The 13,894-nt window shown below is 46.4% G+C and overlaps 1 protein-coding gene across 1 annotated transcript in view; it reads right to left on the reverse strand.

Moving 5' to 3' along the window:
• The window catches only part of ATG7 (autophagy related 7), a gene marked incomplete at both ends in the record, with an annotated part of 92,443 nt that extends 83,393 nt beyond the window's left edge, over window positions 1-9,050 (reverse strand). Inside the window, 4 exons of the mRNA XM_084247834.1 lie at window positions 1,444-1,521; window positions 3,259-3,376; window positions 8,352-8,406; window positions 8,891-9,050. Of these exons, the coding sequence (XP_084103960.1) occupies window positions 1,444-1,521; window positions 3,259-3,376; window positions 8,352-8,406; window positions 8,891-9,050 (411 nt within the window). The remainder of the gene's footprint in view (window positions 1-1,443; window positions 1,522-3,258; window positions 3,377-8,351; window positions 8,407-8,890) is intronic.
• Window positions 9,051-13,894: the final 4,844 nt, after the last annotated feature.

Consider the following 13,894-nt stretch of genomic DNA (forward strand, 5'->3'; position numbering starts at 1 on the left):
TTCTCTTGCCCACTGTCCCACAGAAAACACTAGAAGTGTAAGAAGATGTGCTCTTGTAGCCGCCACCCCTGCTGTGGCTTTCAGCTTGATTCCAGTCATTCTCTGGCCTTGAGCAGAAAATCAGAGTGACGATGTTGGGGGGAAATGGAGGATCAGTTTGTGGGGAAGGAAGACAGATGGAACTTACAACATGGAGAAAAAGGAAGGAGAAAAACATGGGGAAGAGGATTAACAGCCTCAGCTGATGAAGCTATTGTGAATGGCACCCTTCATACTTGTCAACATCAGTGTGTTTGTATACTCACAGCACAGCATTTTTTTTTTGCTTTTTACAAAATATGTATTTATTTATTTATACAAGCACTGGGTACAGTCAGAAGCACAGGAGGGTGAGAGAATTCACCAGAGCCAGAGCAGGGAACAGAACAGGCAGACAGACGAAGTACACTGCTGAGGGGAGCAGCAAGCACAGCAGGAGAGGTCTGAGCACGCCATGTAGGACACTCGCCCGGCGGCCGGGGATGGAACCGGCACTGCAGAGGCTGCGGGCAGCTTCGCAGCCCAGCGCTCAACCGCTGTGCCACCGGGGAGGCCCAGCATAGCATGTTTTAAAAAATAAAATGAGTAGGAAAAAAATCAGTAGGACCATTATTGTTCACTGCAGATTTTTCTGTAATGGTCAATACTGGAAATGACCTAAAATAGTATACAGATTATACAGTCAACATAATTATAAGGGATGAATTTGCTTAGAGGTAGACACGCACATGTCTGCATACATTTGTGTACATACTCTCCATCCCCTACGTGTGCATACATGTGTGCATGTGAGATCTCTACTACCAACCCTAATTTCCCCCCACTTTCCTCACCACTGAGACTAGGTCCTTCCCTTAATTTCCTCTATTTCTCCGGATGGCAGATGTTGCTATAACATGACCCCTCGTCTTCGTCAAGGCTGCCCTTGATGTTCATTTTAATTAGATCTCACTTATATAAAACATCTTTCTTTCATACAAAAACACAATTGTGTGGGCAAACTATGCAGTGTGGTCTCATGGAGCCCAAAACTTTTGGGGGAATGTCTGGGAACCCCTAGTCTTTACCTCATGTCACTGGACTTGCCACTGAGCTATGCAGGACCTATATGACAAAGATGTTACAGCAGCCACTGCTCCCTGAGTTTATCATGGCCTGAGCGATGAGGCCGGTCCCTGTGGGCAAACCATGCAACTACCACCAGCACAAATTAACTCTGCACTGGTAGTAGAGCCAGAACTATCTGGCTCCTAATCAAATGAGCATTTCTTTAATGGCCATGACTTAAAATAACACCAGGTGAGACCTTCCAGGAGAAGAGAGCAGACCATTTGCTCCATCGGCACCTGGGCCCTGGCCAGGCATTTCAGCAATCTAAATCAGACCCAGAGTCCATTTACTTACGGCGAATGTCAAGAGAAGGAACTTGTTGAGGAGGACAGGGTTCTCCAGAGCAGCACCCGATTTTATGGATTCCCATATCTGCCAGAAGAAAGAAAAGCATTAGTGCAGGACTCTGTGCTTCTCACATCCAGCAAAGCAGAGAGCTGGAAAGCAGCAAGTTGTCTCCTGGCCCAGCACTGCTGATCCACAGTGAAGTGGCTCATTACTCCCCTGCCCACTTCACACAGGCTCTCCATCAGCCTCAGGGCCCACGGAGGCTGAGGAAGGGGAGAGTCCAGAAGCCTTCTCTCAGTGGACTCAGCATCTGAGGAGGCAACATGGTCTTTTTTATGCCTTCATTATTTCCTTCCACAAATATTTGCTGATTGCCTGCTGTATACCAGGCACATGGGGCTACAGAAATAAAAAGATGCAGCCCCCTTCACAAAGTCTAGGGAGACAGGCATGGATGTTCATATACCACTCGGTGGGGGAGGGATGTGCTATCACATGATGTGGACCAGCTAGAGAACATGGGCTGGGGAGGTGGGACAGAGCCAGGGTGCGGCTCACTGAGGCAGTGATCTCTAAACTATGTCCTGGGGATTTCTTAGAGTTTTCTTTGGGATTAATCTGCCTTGAAGCATGAAGGGGCATTTAGATGCATTCAGCAAGGCTGCATCTGGGAGTGGCTGCTGGTCAGCACCCATGAGATGGGTGCTCGTGCCGACCATGCGATGTTGTAGTAACTAAGAGCAGTGGCTTGCACTTTGTGTCACTAAGCAAGACAAACACTGCCCACAAGAGCCACTCCCCAATATGCGTGGAAGAGGACAAAAGCAAAAGCAGTTCCTGCTGTTGAGATACTAACCTTGGATGAGCTGCAGCATTGAAGAGCAGGTCCCCACTTCTGATAAATCAAGTAGGGAATGGGGAGCCCATGGGGAGCAACCTGCCACCTGGGATGACAGGTTAAGACCTGATTCAACTCTTTGGAAATACCCTTTTAACACGAGGCCCAAGTAGGAAGTCCAGGGGCTGTCACGCCAAGACTGGGGGAGACCAGCCTCATCACATGATCTGAGTCCTGAGATGCGCTGTCTCGAGGGAGATAAGGGATGCCTACCTTAGGACAGAAGGGAGAAACTTCCTCCTCTGCCACAGCACCCAGAAATAAGAATCTCATTTCTGAAGCTTAGTGTGGAGACTGTTCCATTAAGTGAGTTAGAGAAGACTGAGATAAACTGTCCCTTTTTAATTCCTTGTACCAACTTAGATGTGCAGCGCTAAAGACAGTCCAGGCAGAGAATATCGTGTCCCCAGGATACAGAAAAAGGACAATGGGATTTTAAGTCATTCTCTGACCAGGTCAGAGAAGGTGAGGACCAGAGTGACAGGACAGAGAGGCCAGGGGACAGACTGGATACAGTGCAAGAGACTGTCATCCTCTCCAACAGCATCATGGGGCTTAGAGCCAGGAAGCCTCTCTGATGGGCACCAAGAGCAGAGAAACCAAACATATCCTGATGCAGGAATAGAGCTCTCAGAGGTCAACTGCTTCTAGACGCAGACTGGTGTGGAGCAACGAGCCTTTGGAATGCTGCGGCACCCCAAACACCTGCCCTGTGCCAGGAGAGAGCCTACGCGTCTTCCCCCGGCCTTCCCCCCGTGCACAAGACAGCAGCGAGGATTCTCTCGGGGTAAACAGACCAAAGCCCACCTCAAGCTTCAAGAAGAGCCAATATATTAGTTTCACCAGACCCAGAGCCCCAATCAGAAGCACAGCCCCAGCCAGGACCACAGGCAAAGACTGACCATGAAGCTTTCCCAGCTAACCTCATTTGCTGCTTGTTCCAAAAGTAGCTTCTTATCTGCAGCCTTGAACGCCTCGAGTGTGTTGGTGTTATACAGCGTGCCGACAGCTGGGCAGCAGTGGGCTGGCGTGGGAGCACCCCTAGGTATGAGAGAAACGAAGTGAAGCCGGCACAGCTGGGGCCCGCAGAGCCAGGGATAAACCAGCGCAGCATGGACACAGGCTGTGCTCCCTGCCTCTCGGGACTTTGGGTACCTGGGAAGCCACACCCAGTCTGGGGCCCTGTGCATATTCCCCCGCCTTCCTTAATAGCCTGCTCTACCAGAGTCCACTGACTCCTTTCCATCAGCCACACCACACCCCATTCCGACAGATACCCGCTTAGACTGCTCGTTAGTGAATCCAACAATTATTTGAGCAACTAGTACACATCAGCTCTGAGCCAGCTGCTATGGTGATGGCAGAGAACATGGAGCCAGTGCCCACACAGATGCTGCTGCATGTGAGTCTCATCTCCTTAGCTACTTTTGAAGTTCTTCAAGGTCACAGACTGCCATTTCTCCAAGTGCAACTGAGGCTTAAAAAAGAAAATTCTTATGACTGAAAAGATAAATGTTCCTCAAAGGAAAGAAGCCCAGGGGAAGAAAAACTCTTTTTAAAAAACATTTGCAGATGATGGAGAGGTTGTACACCAAAATCTCTTCTCATCTCAATGGGAAACAGGACACTTGTGCAGCATTTGTAGCTGGCCCTGCATCTCCGCCGCCCTGGCAGGACAGGTGAGCTGCGCTCTTCCCACAGAGCCTAAGTGCTCTCCCTCCAGGCCACGTGCTGGCCCGGTCAGGCCCTTTAAGAGACTGGGTGCGTGTCCTCCTCCTAGTCCCACTCTGGCCCTCCTTCCGCTTCTATATGCTGTTGCCTGAAGGTGACAGTTCAGTCTCAAGCAGCCTACAAAGCCAAGCCCTCCATGACGTGGTCACAGAAGAATGAAGACTGGGCCCCCTGCCCTGAGCTCCTGTGGGCAAGAAATAAGCTTCCTTTGTGTTTGGGCCATTACATTGGGATCCAGGTCAGCAGCATACCCTCCCCGAAGACAGCATCCTTCTGTGCCAGGCAGCTGGTACTGATAGAATCTGGCTCCACAGATAATTCGCTGACCACTCTGCAGAGCACAGGCTCTTGTGTTGCTCACTGCTGGTGGAGCTCAGTTAGGCTTCCAGGGACTCAGAGAACAAGGACTTAGCTGGTGCTATGCAAAGCGGAGACTAGGACTGTGGCTCTTCCGCTGTCCCTTGGTCCTTTCTGTATGCCCAGGGCCTAGCACATTCTATTATTAAGACACGAGGAAGTAATCACCAGGTATTTCTGAAATAACCATCACCTCCCCACATTTATCACCCATCTGGGCACACTATAATGCAAATAATTGTCTTCTACCTCTCTCCAAGATTTCCCCCACAAGCCCAAGTAGATGTACAGTATCAAAACAAAGAATAACAATAATAAAAATAATTTAGATATAAAGAACTTGTTTCTTCTGATTCACACTTTCATTAAATTTCCTAATTCGTTTAATCCCCTGGGGCTGCTATCACAAATTACCACAGACTGGGTGGCTTATAAACAATGGAAATTCATTTCTCATAATCCCAGCAGCAGGAAGTCTGAGATCAAGGTGGTTGCATGGCCAGGTTCTGGGGAAGGCCCTCTCTGGGTGCGGACTGTCCACTTCTAGCTGTGTGGAAGGGGGAATTGTGTTCTCAGGCCCTCTTTGACAACACACTGGCCCATTCACCAGAGCCGTGCCCTCAGGATCTAATCTCTTCCCACCTCTTAACACTGTCACTTCACACTACCCACAACACAGGAATTAGGGGAGGACCAGACCATTCAGACACCCAATATCCTTCTAATGAGGGCCTTGGAAAATCACAAACCTTTCAAACTGGAAGGGATACTAGAAACCAAGAGCCCATTTTAGAGATGAGGAAACTGAAACTGAGCAACTAAAAGGACTTATCCCAGAAGCACACTCAATCAGCTGCAGACACCAGCACCAGCTCTTCGCACTTCAATCCTAGGCTGTTTTCACAACAGTAGGGGACAGGTCTTCTCCCTGCCCACCTCTCTCGGAGCCTCACACGGCCCCACACTGGCATGTGTAACAGCTAAAGAGAAGACAATGGCCACTAAGGTCACACAATTTATGTGAAAGTCACAGCTGCAGGATCACAGATGTTCTTACCTCCTTCTACGAAAACGTCCTGACTGATCAAAGTTTAAGGTACTTGGGTTTAGTAATAGGACCAAACCTAACTCCCGCGAATGGCTTTTGTCTAGAATTAGCTGTTCCAAAGAACAAAATTATTAAAATTAAAAACAAAAGCCCTTCAAATTGATGTCAGAATAAAGATAGGCGCAAGCCTTGCTTGAGAAGCATGCCGGGACTCCCACAACACTTGAAAGCGATGCTGCTGACATATCGCTGCACTCTGGCCGCGTTCAGATAGCTGAACACTTGTGTGTTGTCTGTACATTCCTCAATATCGTGTAATCGCTCCAACAGAAAGCAAGTCTTTGCCAAAACAGGCAAGAGCTTACTAGGCTTTAATTAGTTTTGACAAGTAATCACAAGGAATTTATTATGGAGCAAGAAAGCTCTGTAGGAAAGGAGAAACAGCAACATGCAGCCTTTAAAGACAAAGATTAACACCCTCTGGATTTCTGTTCTGCAATTAGCTTTTGCAATTTGATCGAGAGAAAGGAATAAAATGCACTGACTTTTGAGATACTGTATTTGAAATAACCCTAATCTTTGGCTACTACTATGACTTTTGAAAACCAGGTATTCCTGACAAAGACCACTTTGCCTTTGGTGGCTCCCTCACCTTGACATTGCCAATGTACAAGAAAGCACTCAAGGAGGGAGAGGGGTGAGAGGGATGGAGGGAAGAGCACAGGGGACTGTGGTGATGGTGCCTTGGGGAAGAAGATTCTATGGGGACTCAATCTGAGGGGGTGAGGGGAAGAAAATATTGTCTAAAAAATGATAAATGTTAAAAAAAAAAGAAAAAAAAAAAAAAGAAAGCACTCAACTTGACCTCACCTAAGCCTTTTTGAAATCAGGACTGTGATATCTCTAGTGTTGCTGTTCTTTCTCAAGCTTGTTTTGTCTATTCAATGTCTTTTGTAGTTCCATATAAATATTAGGATTACTCATCCTATCTCTGTAAAAGAAAGATGCCACTGGAATTCTTAAAGGGATCGCTTTGAATCTGTGGATTGCTTTGGGTAGCATGGACACTTTAACAATGTTAATTCTTCTACTCCCATGAGCACAGACTATCTTTCCATTTCTTTGTATCTTCTGCAATTTCTTTCAACACTGCCTTTCAGCATATAGGTTTTTATATATATAGCATATATAGTTTTCAGCATATAGGTCTTTAACTTCCTTCATTAAATTTACTCCTAAGTATTTCATTCTTTTTGATGTAATTAAAATGGAATGATTTTCTCAATTTCTCTTTCTCGTAGTTTATCATTAGTTTACAGGATTTCAACATATTTCGGTATATTGGTTTTGTACCCTGCAATTTTACTGTCTTCATTTATTATTTCTAAGAGTTTTTTGGTAAAGTCTTTAGGGGTTTCTACTTAAAAAATCATGTCATCTGCAAAGAGTAACAGTTTTACCTCTTCTATTCCAATTTGGACTCCTATTATTTTGTTGCTTACATAATTGTTTACTCTCAATTATCTTAAAGCCACTCAATGAGGTTTCTTTCTATCCTTTTGCAGAATGAAAGTGTAGAATTCTGCTTGAAAAACTGAATGCTTAAGAGCACAAATTATCTATCAACAAATCCAATGATCCTTACGTTGAAATCTGACTTTTCTGCTTCTGACATCATTGATCATCTCTTTCATTCCTGAAAGCACTTCCTTCTTTGGTTTCTGTAACACTTTTCTGGTCCTTCATCCTCTCTGACAACTCCTGCCTCCACTGCTAGTTCTGTATGTTCCTGTCTCCGCTGCTAGTTCCATGTGCTTGGTCTCCATTGCTAGATCAGTATTTCTTGCCCTTCCCTCCGTACTCTGCTCTTTTGCATGACAGTTTCTTCCTCTCAAACAGCCTGTGACCTCCCTGACCTAGAGGAGTCCCAACACCAGTCTGACCCACCCTCCTTGACTCCAGTGCCTCCTGCCTTCTCTGCCAGGCACTGGCATCTCAAACTCAACATGCTCTAAACCAAACTCACCTTCTCTTAAAACTGTATCCCCCTCCTGTTTTCTCTTTCCTTTGAAAGTAATAAAGTGTCCTTGACTACTCAGATTGAAACCTCAGAAATACTCTTCTCTCACTCTAGCTTCCTAAATTTAGCCACATGTGACCTTGGGCAGGCCATTTTACCTTTCGTCTCATGGTTTCCTCATCTGTCAAAGAGAGGAAAAAATACCTGGTAGGTCTGAAAGGATTATGGATGTGACAATGCCCACCCAACTAAGTCAATAACTATGTCTCTTCTCTCCAGAAACTCCTCATGGCCCCTAGCCAGATTATGTCATATGCCCTACTTCCGCATATGGCAATGGCATGTGTGAATAGTCACAGAGATGGGAGAAATTTTAAAAAGATAGTTCACATCCACTCAGAGAGGTTCTGCCTGAGTTTTGTGCTGAGATTTCACAGAAATTCTTTGAGGTCGTATGTCATACCCTTTGTAAAAACCCTGTAATGCCTTGTACTATGGCTTGAACACAGAGCAGCCTCATATATGCACACTGATGCCGAGGATAAGCATTTAAAGAAGTCAAGAGGATCGCAAAATATTAATGATGATCAAAATCAGGAGAGATGTTCTCTAAGGCTCAGTCAATTTAGATGGCACTTGGCACCTGACAAGTGTCAGCTGAAGAAATGAGAGCACTAGCCCAAGCATCTAGCATACATCTCTGTGCCACAGGAGGCACGAGAGAATTCTGAGGAGCTGCCCTGCTCACTGGAGCCTTCTGGTTCCCCCTGTGGTCCACCTATGAGAGAGGTTTAGAACGCTCATCCCTGCAAAGGGCAAACAGTATGCTTCACTTCAGATTTTGAACAAAAAATACTCACATGTCAAAAGCACTGAACTCCAATGTTAAGCGAGCTGGCAGCCCGGCAGAATCACCTGGACAGAAGCATTATAACATTTTCAATTAAAAGTCAGTAACGGCAGCAGCAGTCATAATAGCACTGTTTATGAATGACTATGTTCTCTTTAGTGAGCTCAAAATGTCCCATCCAATTTCTGGATTTCCAACTAAATAGGGACTTAGCAGAAAATGACGGAGCTTTTGTAATTCAAAGCATTTGCCAAGAATGTAAAAAATATTCACTGGAAAAAGATATTTCCAAGCCCCTCTCCCAGCAATACTAAGTAATCAGTGTTCATTCTTTGGGTTAATACCGTGGGTTTCACCATTCCCTTTCTTTTCCCTGCCACAGGAGAAAGGAAGTGCCGATGAAACTGGGTCAGGAAGTAAAATAGCAACCAGGGAAGAGCAATCATTATAAAAGACCAGGGTGTCTCTTTCTGAAGGAAAGCTGATCCCACAGCGGAGAGCAGGGAAGATGACAGAAGATGACAGAAGATGGAGTTTACTATCGCCTACCATTGTAGTAATAACCCTTAATGTCCTTGGGAGCTTCATCCAGCCGATACTCGTTCAGCTTCTTCTGGGTCAACTCATGCCAGAAGCCCACATCCAAGGCACTGTTAAAGGGGGCAAACTGCAGCTTGGAGAGCCCAGGAGCCCCCGCCGCTGCCGCCATGATTTGTGGTCTAGTAAAACACAAAGCAGAACACAGCAGAAGAGCACAAGGCATGGTGAGACAAGACCCTGGAAATGCTACTTCAACAAATGCAAAAAAAAAAAAAAAAAAAAAAAAAGAGAGGAGGCTTACTGGCTGTCTGAAAAACAAACTCTGAAATGACCTCGACGAACCTGCTGGAGCTGTCATGTTTCACCTTCAATGACCAACTGATATTTCTAAGTGACCTTTTGGACCTTCACTTTCCTGCATCTCCTTCTTCTGTTACAGCCAGTCTGATGGAGGCACTAGTGTTACCCCCTTTCTTTGACAAAGTCATAGTCTCAGGTGTTACTGCCATCCTGTGTGGTCTGAGAGAACTTTCCAAGTACAAAATCAAGGCCAGCCAGCTAGAAACACAACACTGCCCACAGTGGGGCACTGGAAGACAGCTGAGCTCGAGCTCCCCAGCTGAGGATGAGGAGGGGGACATCTGCCCACCTAGCGACAGTCTCAAACTTCTCTTTGAAATCTCACTTTTGAAATCTTTTAAATGCATGAAAATTTTGCATTTTATTGTATGTCTCTTAATATTTCATCTCCCCCTCTAACCACAAAATAAATTTGGCCCTCTTGGCAATCAGGCGTGTGTACACTGTAGCTCCCCATGTGCCCTGCACACACTCGGGCACACCCCCAGGAAGGCGAATGCAGCATGGGAGGAATCTGGCAGTTCCAGAAAGCATAAACTCATGAGGTCCCTTCACTTCCCACCCTGCCCAGCTGCCCCAAGAGCAGACAGACTGACAATCCTGTAGTGGCATATGTGAAAAGTCACATGGATGGGATAAATTTTAAAAAGGCAGTTCACATCCACTCAGAAAGGCTTTGCCTGAGTTTTGTGCCAAGATAATGAAACAGCTTTCAGTTTTCCAAACTTGTTAAAATTAGAGATAAGAAGCCTTGGGCTGATGGTAACTAAATGGGGAAATGCAAAGTTAGTATTACATAAAAGTCTAAAACTCAAGAAGGAGGTGACGAGTGTGGGGCAAATCAGGGAGAAGGCCCGAAAGAGTGGGGTGCTGAATTATGGTGGAAAGGGATGAAGGGGCAGAGGACAGAAGGAGCGGGCAGAACAGAGCACAGCTATGGCAGAAGCAGGAGGCAGGGACCAGCTCTCCTGGCGGAGGCTTCCCCTGACTGAGAGCAGGACGCACACAGCTTAACAGGTGACATGGTGAACAATTATGAATTAATGAAACGTTTACAGCGGGGGCTTAAACTCAAAAAAAAAAAAAAGCAATACAAGGGGGAGAGTTACAATAATTAAATATTTTTCTATATAATCAATAAGCCTAGCTGGTCACAAAGGCTGGGTCTCCATGTCCTGAAAGCCCTCCTTGCCTTTTACAGGCCTGCAGCCTGGGCAGGGCCCAACCAAGGGCTCTCAGACTCCAGCACCTCAAGGGTTTATCATGAAATGAGGCTGCCTGGGCTCCACCGGAGGAGGGGATGGACGAGGCTAAGGGTGAGGGTGCCAGGAGTCTCCCAGTTGGATGAGTGTCCAGGTAATGGATTCAAGTCAGGTGATATCTTGAGGCCTTTGGGCCACTGACACTCACTTTTGAAGGCCCCCTCTAAATCACAGGAGACAAGTCCAAACACACCCGCATCGCACATTAAATAGCTTCTGGTTTCAGACATTTGAATGGATTTTTATAATTTGGCAGTTTCCAAATCCTTGACTTTTTTTTTTTTTAAAGATTTATTTATTCATTTATACAAGCAGTAAGCACTGGGTACAGTCAGAAGCGTGGGAGGGTGAGAGAATTCACCAGAGCCAGAGGGGGGAGCAGAACAGGCAGAAGGACCAAAGGACACTGCTGAGGGGAGCAGCGGGCGGCAGGAGAGGTCTGCGCGCCATGTGGGACCCTCCTCCAGTGTCCGGGGAGCAGCCGGAGATCAAACCGGCGCTGCAGAGGCTGCGGGCAGCCTCGCAATCCAGCGCTCAACCACTGCGCCACCGGGGAGGCCCCCGAATCCTTGACTTTTTTCAGCTCACTCCTATTTTCACAGTCCCCCAAGAGCCAGAGAAGCGGCAGGCATGTGGATCCCTGGAACTGTGGCATCAGTGCCTGGAGGGGGAAAGCAAACCCTTGTGCAGGTGATCAGGGGCGCACACTTTGAGAAACAGTGGACTAGAACAAGCTACAGCCCCCTGCTTGGTCTCCTGGGCCTCCACTGCTCCCTTCTCCTCCCGCTCCACAGTGCAGCTCACAGCTTCTTTCCACTGCTGGTTTTTGAAAGTTTTCATGCTCAGCCCTACTTCTTAGTCTCTAAGTTTCCCCCATAGCAAAAGGATTTATTTGTTACATCAATTTCCACCTAGATGCCAGGACTGTACTTCTAGCACTAACCTCCAAACACAAATTCAAGTGCCTTTTAACACCATGACTTAGATTTCTCAGGGACATCTCAAACCCAACACACCCCAAACTCCCTGTACAAACACTCCCAAGGTTCTGCCCCTTCCCTGTCTGTCCCAGTTTATTCAGTAGTGCCACCGTGGAGCCAAGGGAGAGACCTAAAGGTCATCTTCAATCTCTCTCAGTCACTAAACCACTCATTGCTAGAAGCTCAACCTTAAACAGTCGCAGGAATGAGAAGAAGGCTGCAGTTACTGAGTATCGACCAGGATGACTAGGACCAGGCCCTGCACCTGAATTTCATCCTCCCTAAAGCATTAAGAAGTGGCAGTTCCCAGGAAGGAGCTGAGGTTTGGAGAGGGTGATCAACTTAGTATTCAGGAGTGACGATTCAGGTCCCAAGGTTACTCCAGTGCTTCCCGTCCAGCGCCACTTCCCTCTTCTCCATCCTGCAGTCTCCTCTCGGCCCTGCTCCTGGCCATTGTCTTCAGCTCATCTTCTCCTAAGTTGTCACCCTGCTGCCAGGCCTGCACGGGGCTCCCTTGTTTAAACAAAACCTATGGCCTCCCTCCACAAGAGTGTAAATTCTCACCACCCCAGATTGTCATTTTCCCGACTTTCTGCCTTGGCCAAGACCCCTAGGAAATCTCTTTCTTCTCCAAGAAAGTCCCTCCCATCCCCTCTCATTAACGCCACAGCCAGGGGAGCAGTGCTCCCTTCTGCATGATGACAGATGGAAATCAAAGCACTCTCCACCATGCACATGGCTGCTCTTTTGATCAGATCCTTTTAAAAATGTTTAAAACAACAGCAATAGTGACAGCAACTGTTCTTGCTGAATGGTTTGTCTGTGGCAAGCACTACACCAAACATTTTACATACTACACATGTTCCCCCTTATCCATGGGGATACATCCCAAGACCCCCAGTAGATGCCAGAAACCATGGATAGTACCCAACTCTATACATACTGTGCTTTTTCCCATACATCCAGACCTATGATAAAATTTAATCTATAAATTAGGCACAGAAAGAGATTGGCAATAACAAATAAGAACAATTACAACAATATACTGTAACTTAGATTATATGTGGCCTCTCACTCTCAAAATATCTCATTGTATACAATATTTTCAGCTCAGAGTCAATAGAGGTAACTGAACTCTGGGAAATGAAGCCAGGATAAAAGGGGACTACTCTATTCTTAATTATTATAACAACGCCGACTTCACAGATACAGCTAGAATAAGGAAGGGTTGAGATTAGAACCCAGGCCTGTCGGCTTCAAAGCCCTGGCTCTGCTCTCCATGCACAGGGCATCTCAGAAGGAAACCCCACTAAGAAACTTGATATCGCCCATCAGCCCCACATGTGCAAAAAATAACCAGTCATTTTAAAAATCATTTACATACTAACCTCCTCGCCAACAGAGTCAAAAAAAAAAAAAAAAAGGGCCATGGCCAAAGCAACCATCCAGTGTTGCAGGGAATCAGCACAGTGGCCGGCAGTGGTCCACATGGATCTCATGTGAGATCCTCTGTATGATGGGTCAGCAGGCCCCACATGCTTCAGTCATTCATCCACCACTGGCCCTTGAAGGTCCACAGTAATTCAGCAACATTGTCATGACCTGCTGAGGTCATCGACATGGAATTTTACCAGCGCCAGAGACAAAAAATAAAGCTCTATTCCCCACGGCACTTCAGCAGCTGGGAAAAGTAAATCAGGACCAACACTTACAAGATAACAGGCAGGCATGCTAAGGAGGTAATTTGTATGAGGGGCACATCTTTCAAACACTTTCTGACTTAGTTGGTCTCTGAGAAATTTCAAACAGAGCCCAGGAGCCTATTTCACAAGAGGACACAGTTGGTGACCAAGTGTAACACTGGCCTGATGGGCTGAGACAATGGAGGTGTTAGAATACAGCAGCAGCATGTGGTTAGGAAGTCACTGGAAACACTTAAATTGGCCACTCGGGTAAAATGGATCACTCTGTCATATCACCAATCTTCCTTAAGCTAAAGGGGAAGTTCTGAGAAGGGAGGTTCAGAGGGAAACTCTGGACTGAGTGGGCAGTGTTAGCCACATTATTTATGTGCAACTAACCTATATCTAATCATTGTCTGCTTCTGGAAAAGTGAGGCCTGGACAATGCAGGTGAGACTTGTGACCTCTTTAGGTTAGAAAGCTAAAAGATTATCTCTAGGCCTCAATATAAGCATGACTCAGTTTTGTTCCAAACTATTTCTATCATATTCAGAATGTGAAAGCCGGGAGTTACACTAGATGGGACTGTGTCACTTCTAAGGAAAGATGGGAAGGAAGGCTTTGATGCAATGAACAAAAATCCTGACAGTAACCAAACATCCAGGCAAGATGGAAACAGCAGGTGGGTGGCTAAGCAGCAGGAACCTTCTGGAGCTGTCTGCCACCCAA

The sequence above is a fragment of the Talpa europaea genome (assembly GCF_964194135.1).
Source record: "Talpa europaea genome assembly, chromosome: 11".
Classification (NCBI taxonomy): domain Eukaryota; kingdom Metazoa; phylum Chordata; class Mammalia; order Eulipotyphla; family Talpidae; genus Talpa; species Talpa europaea.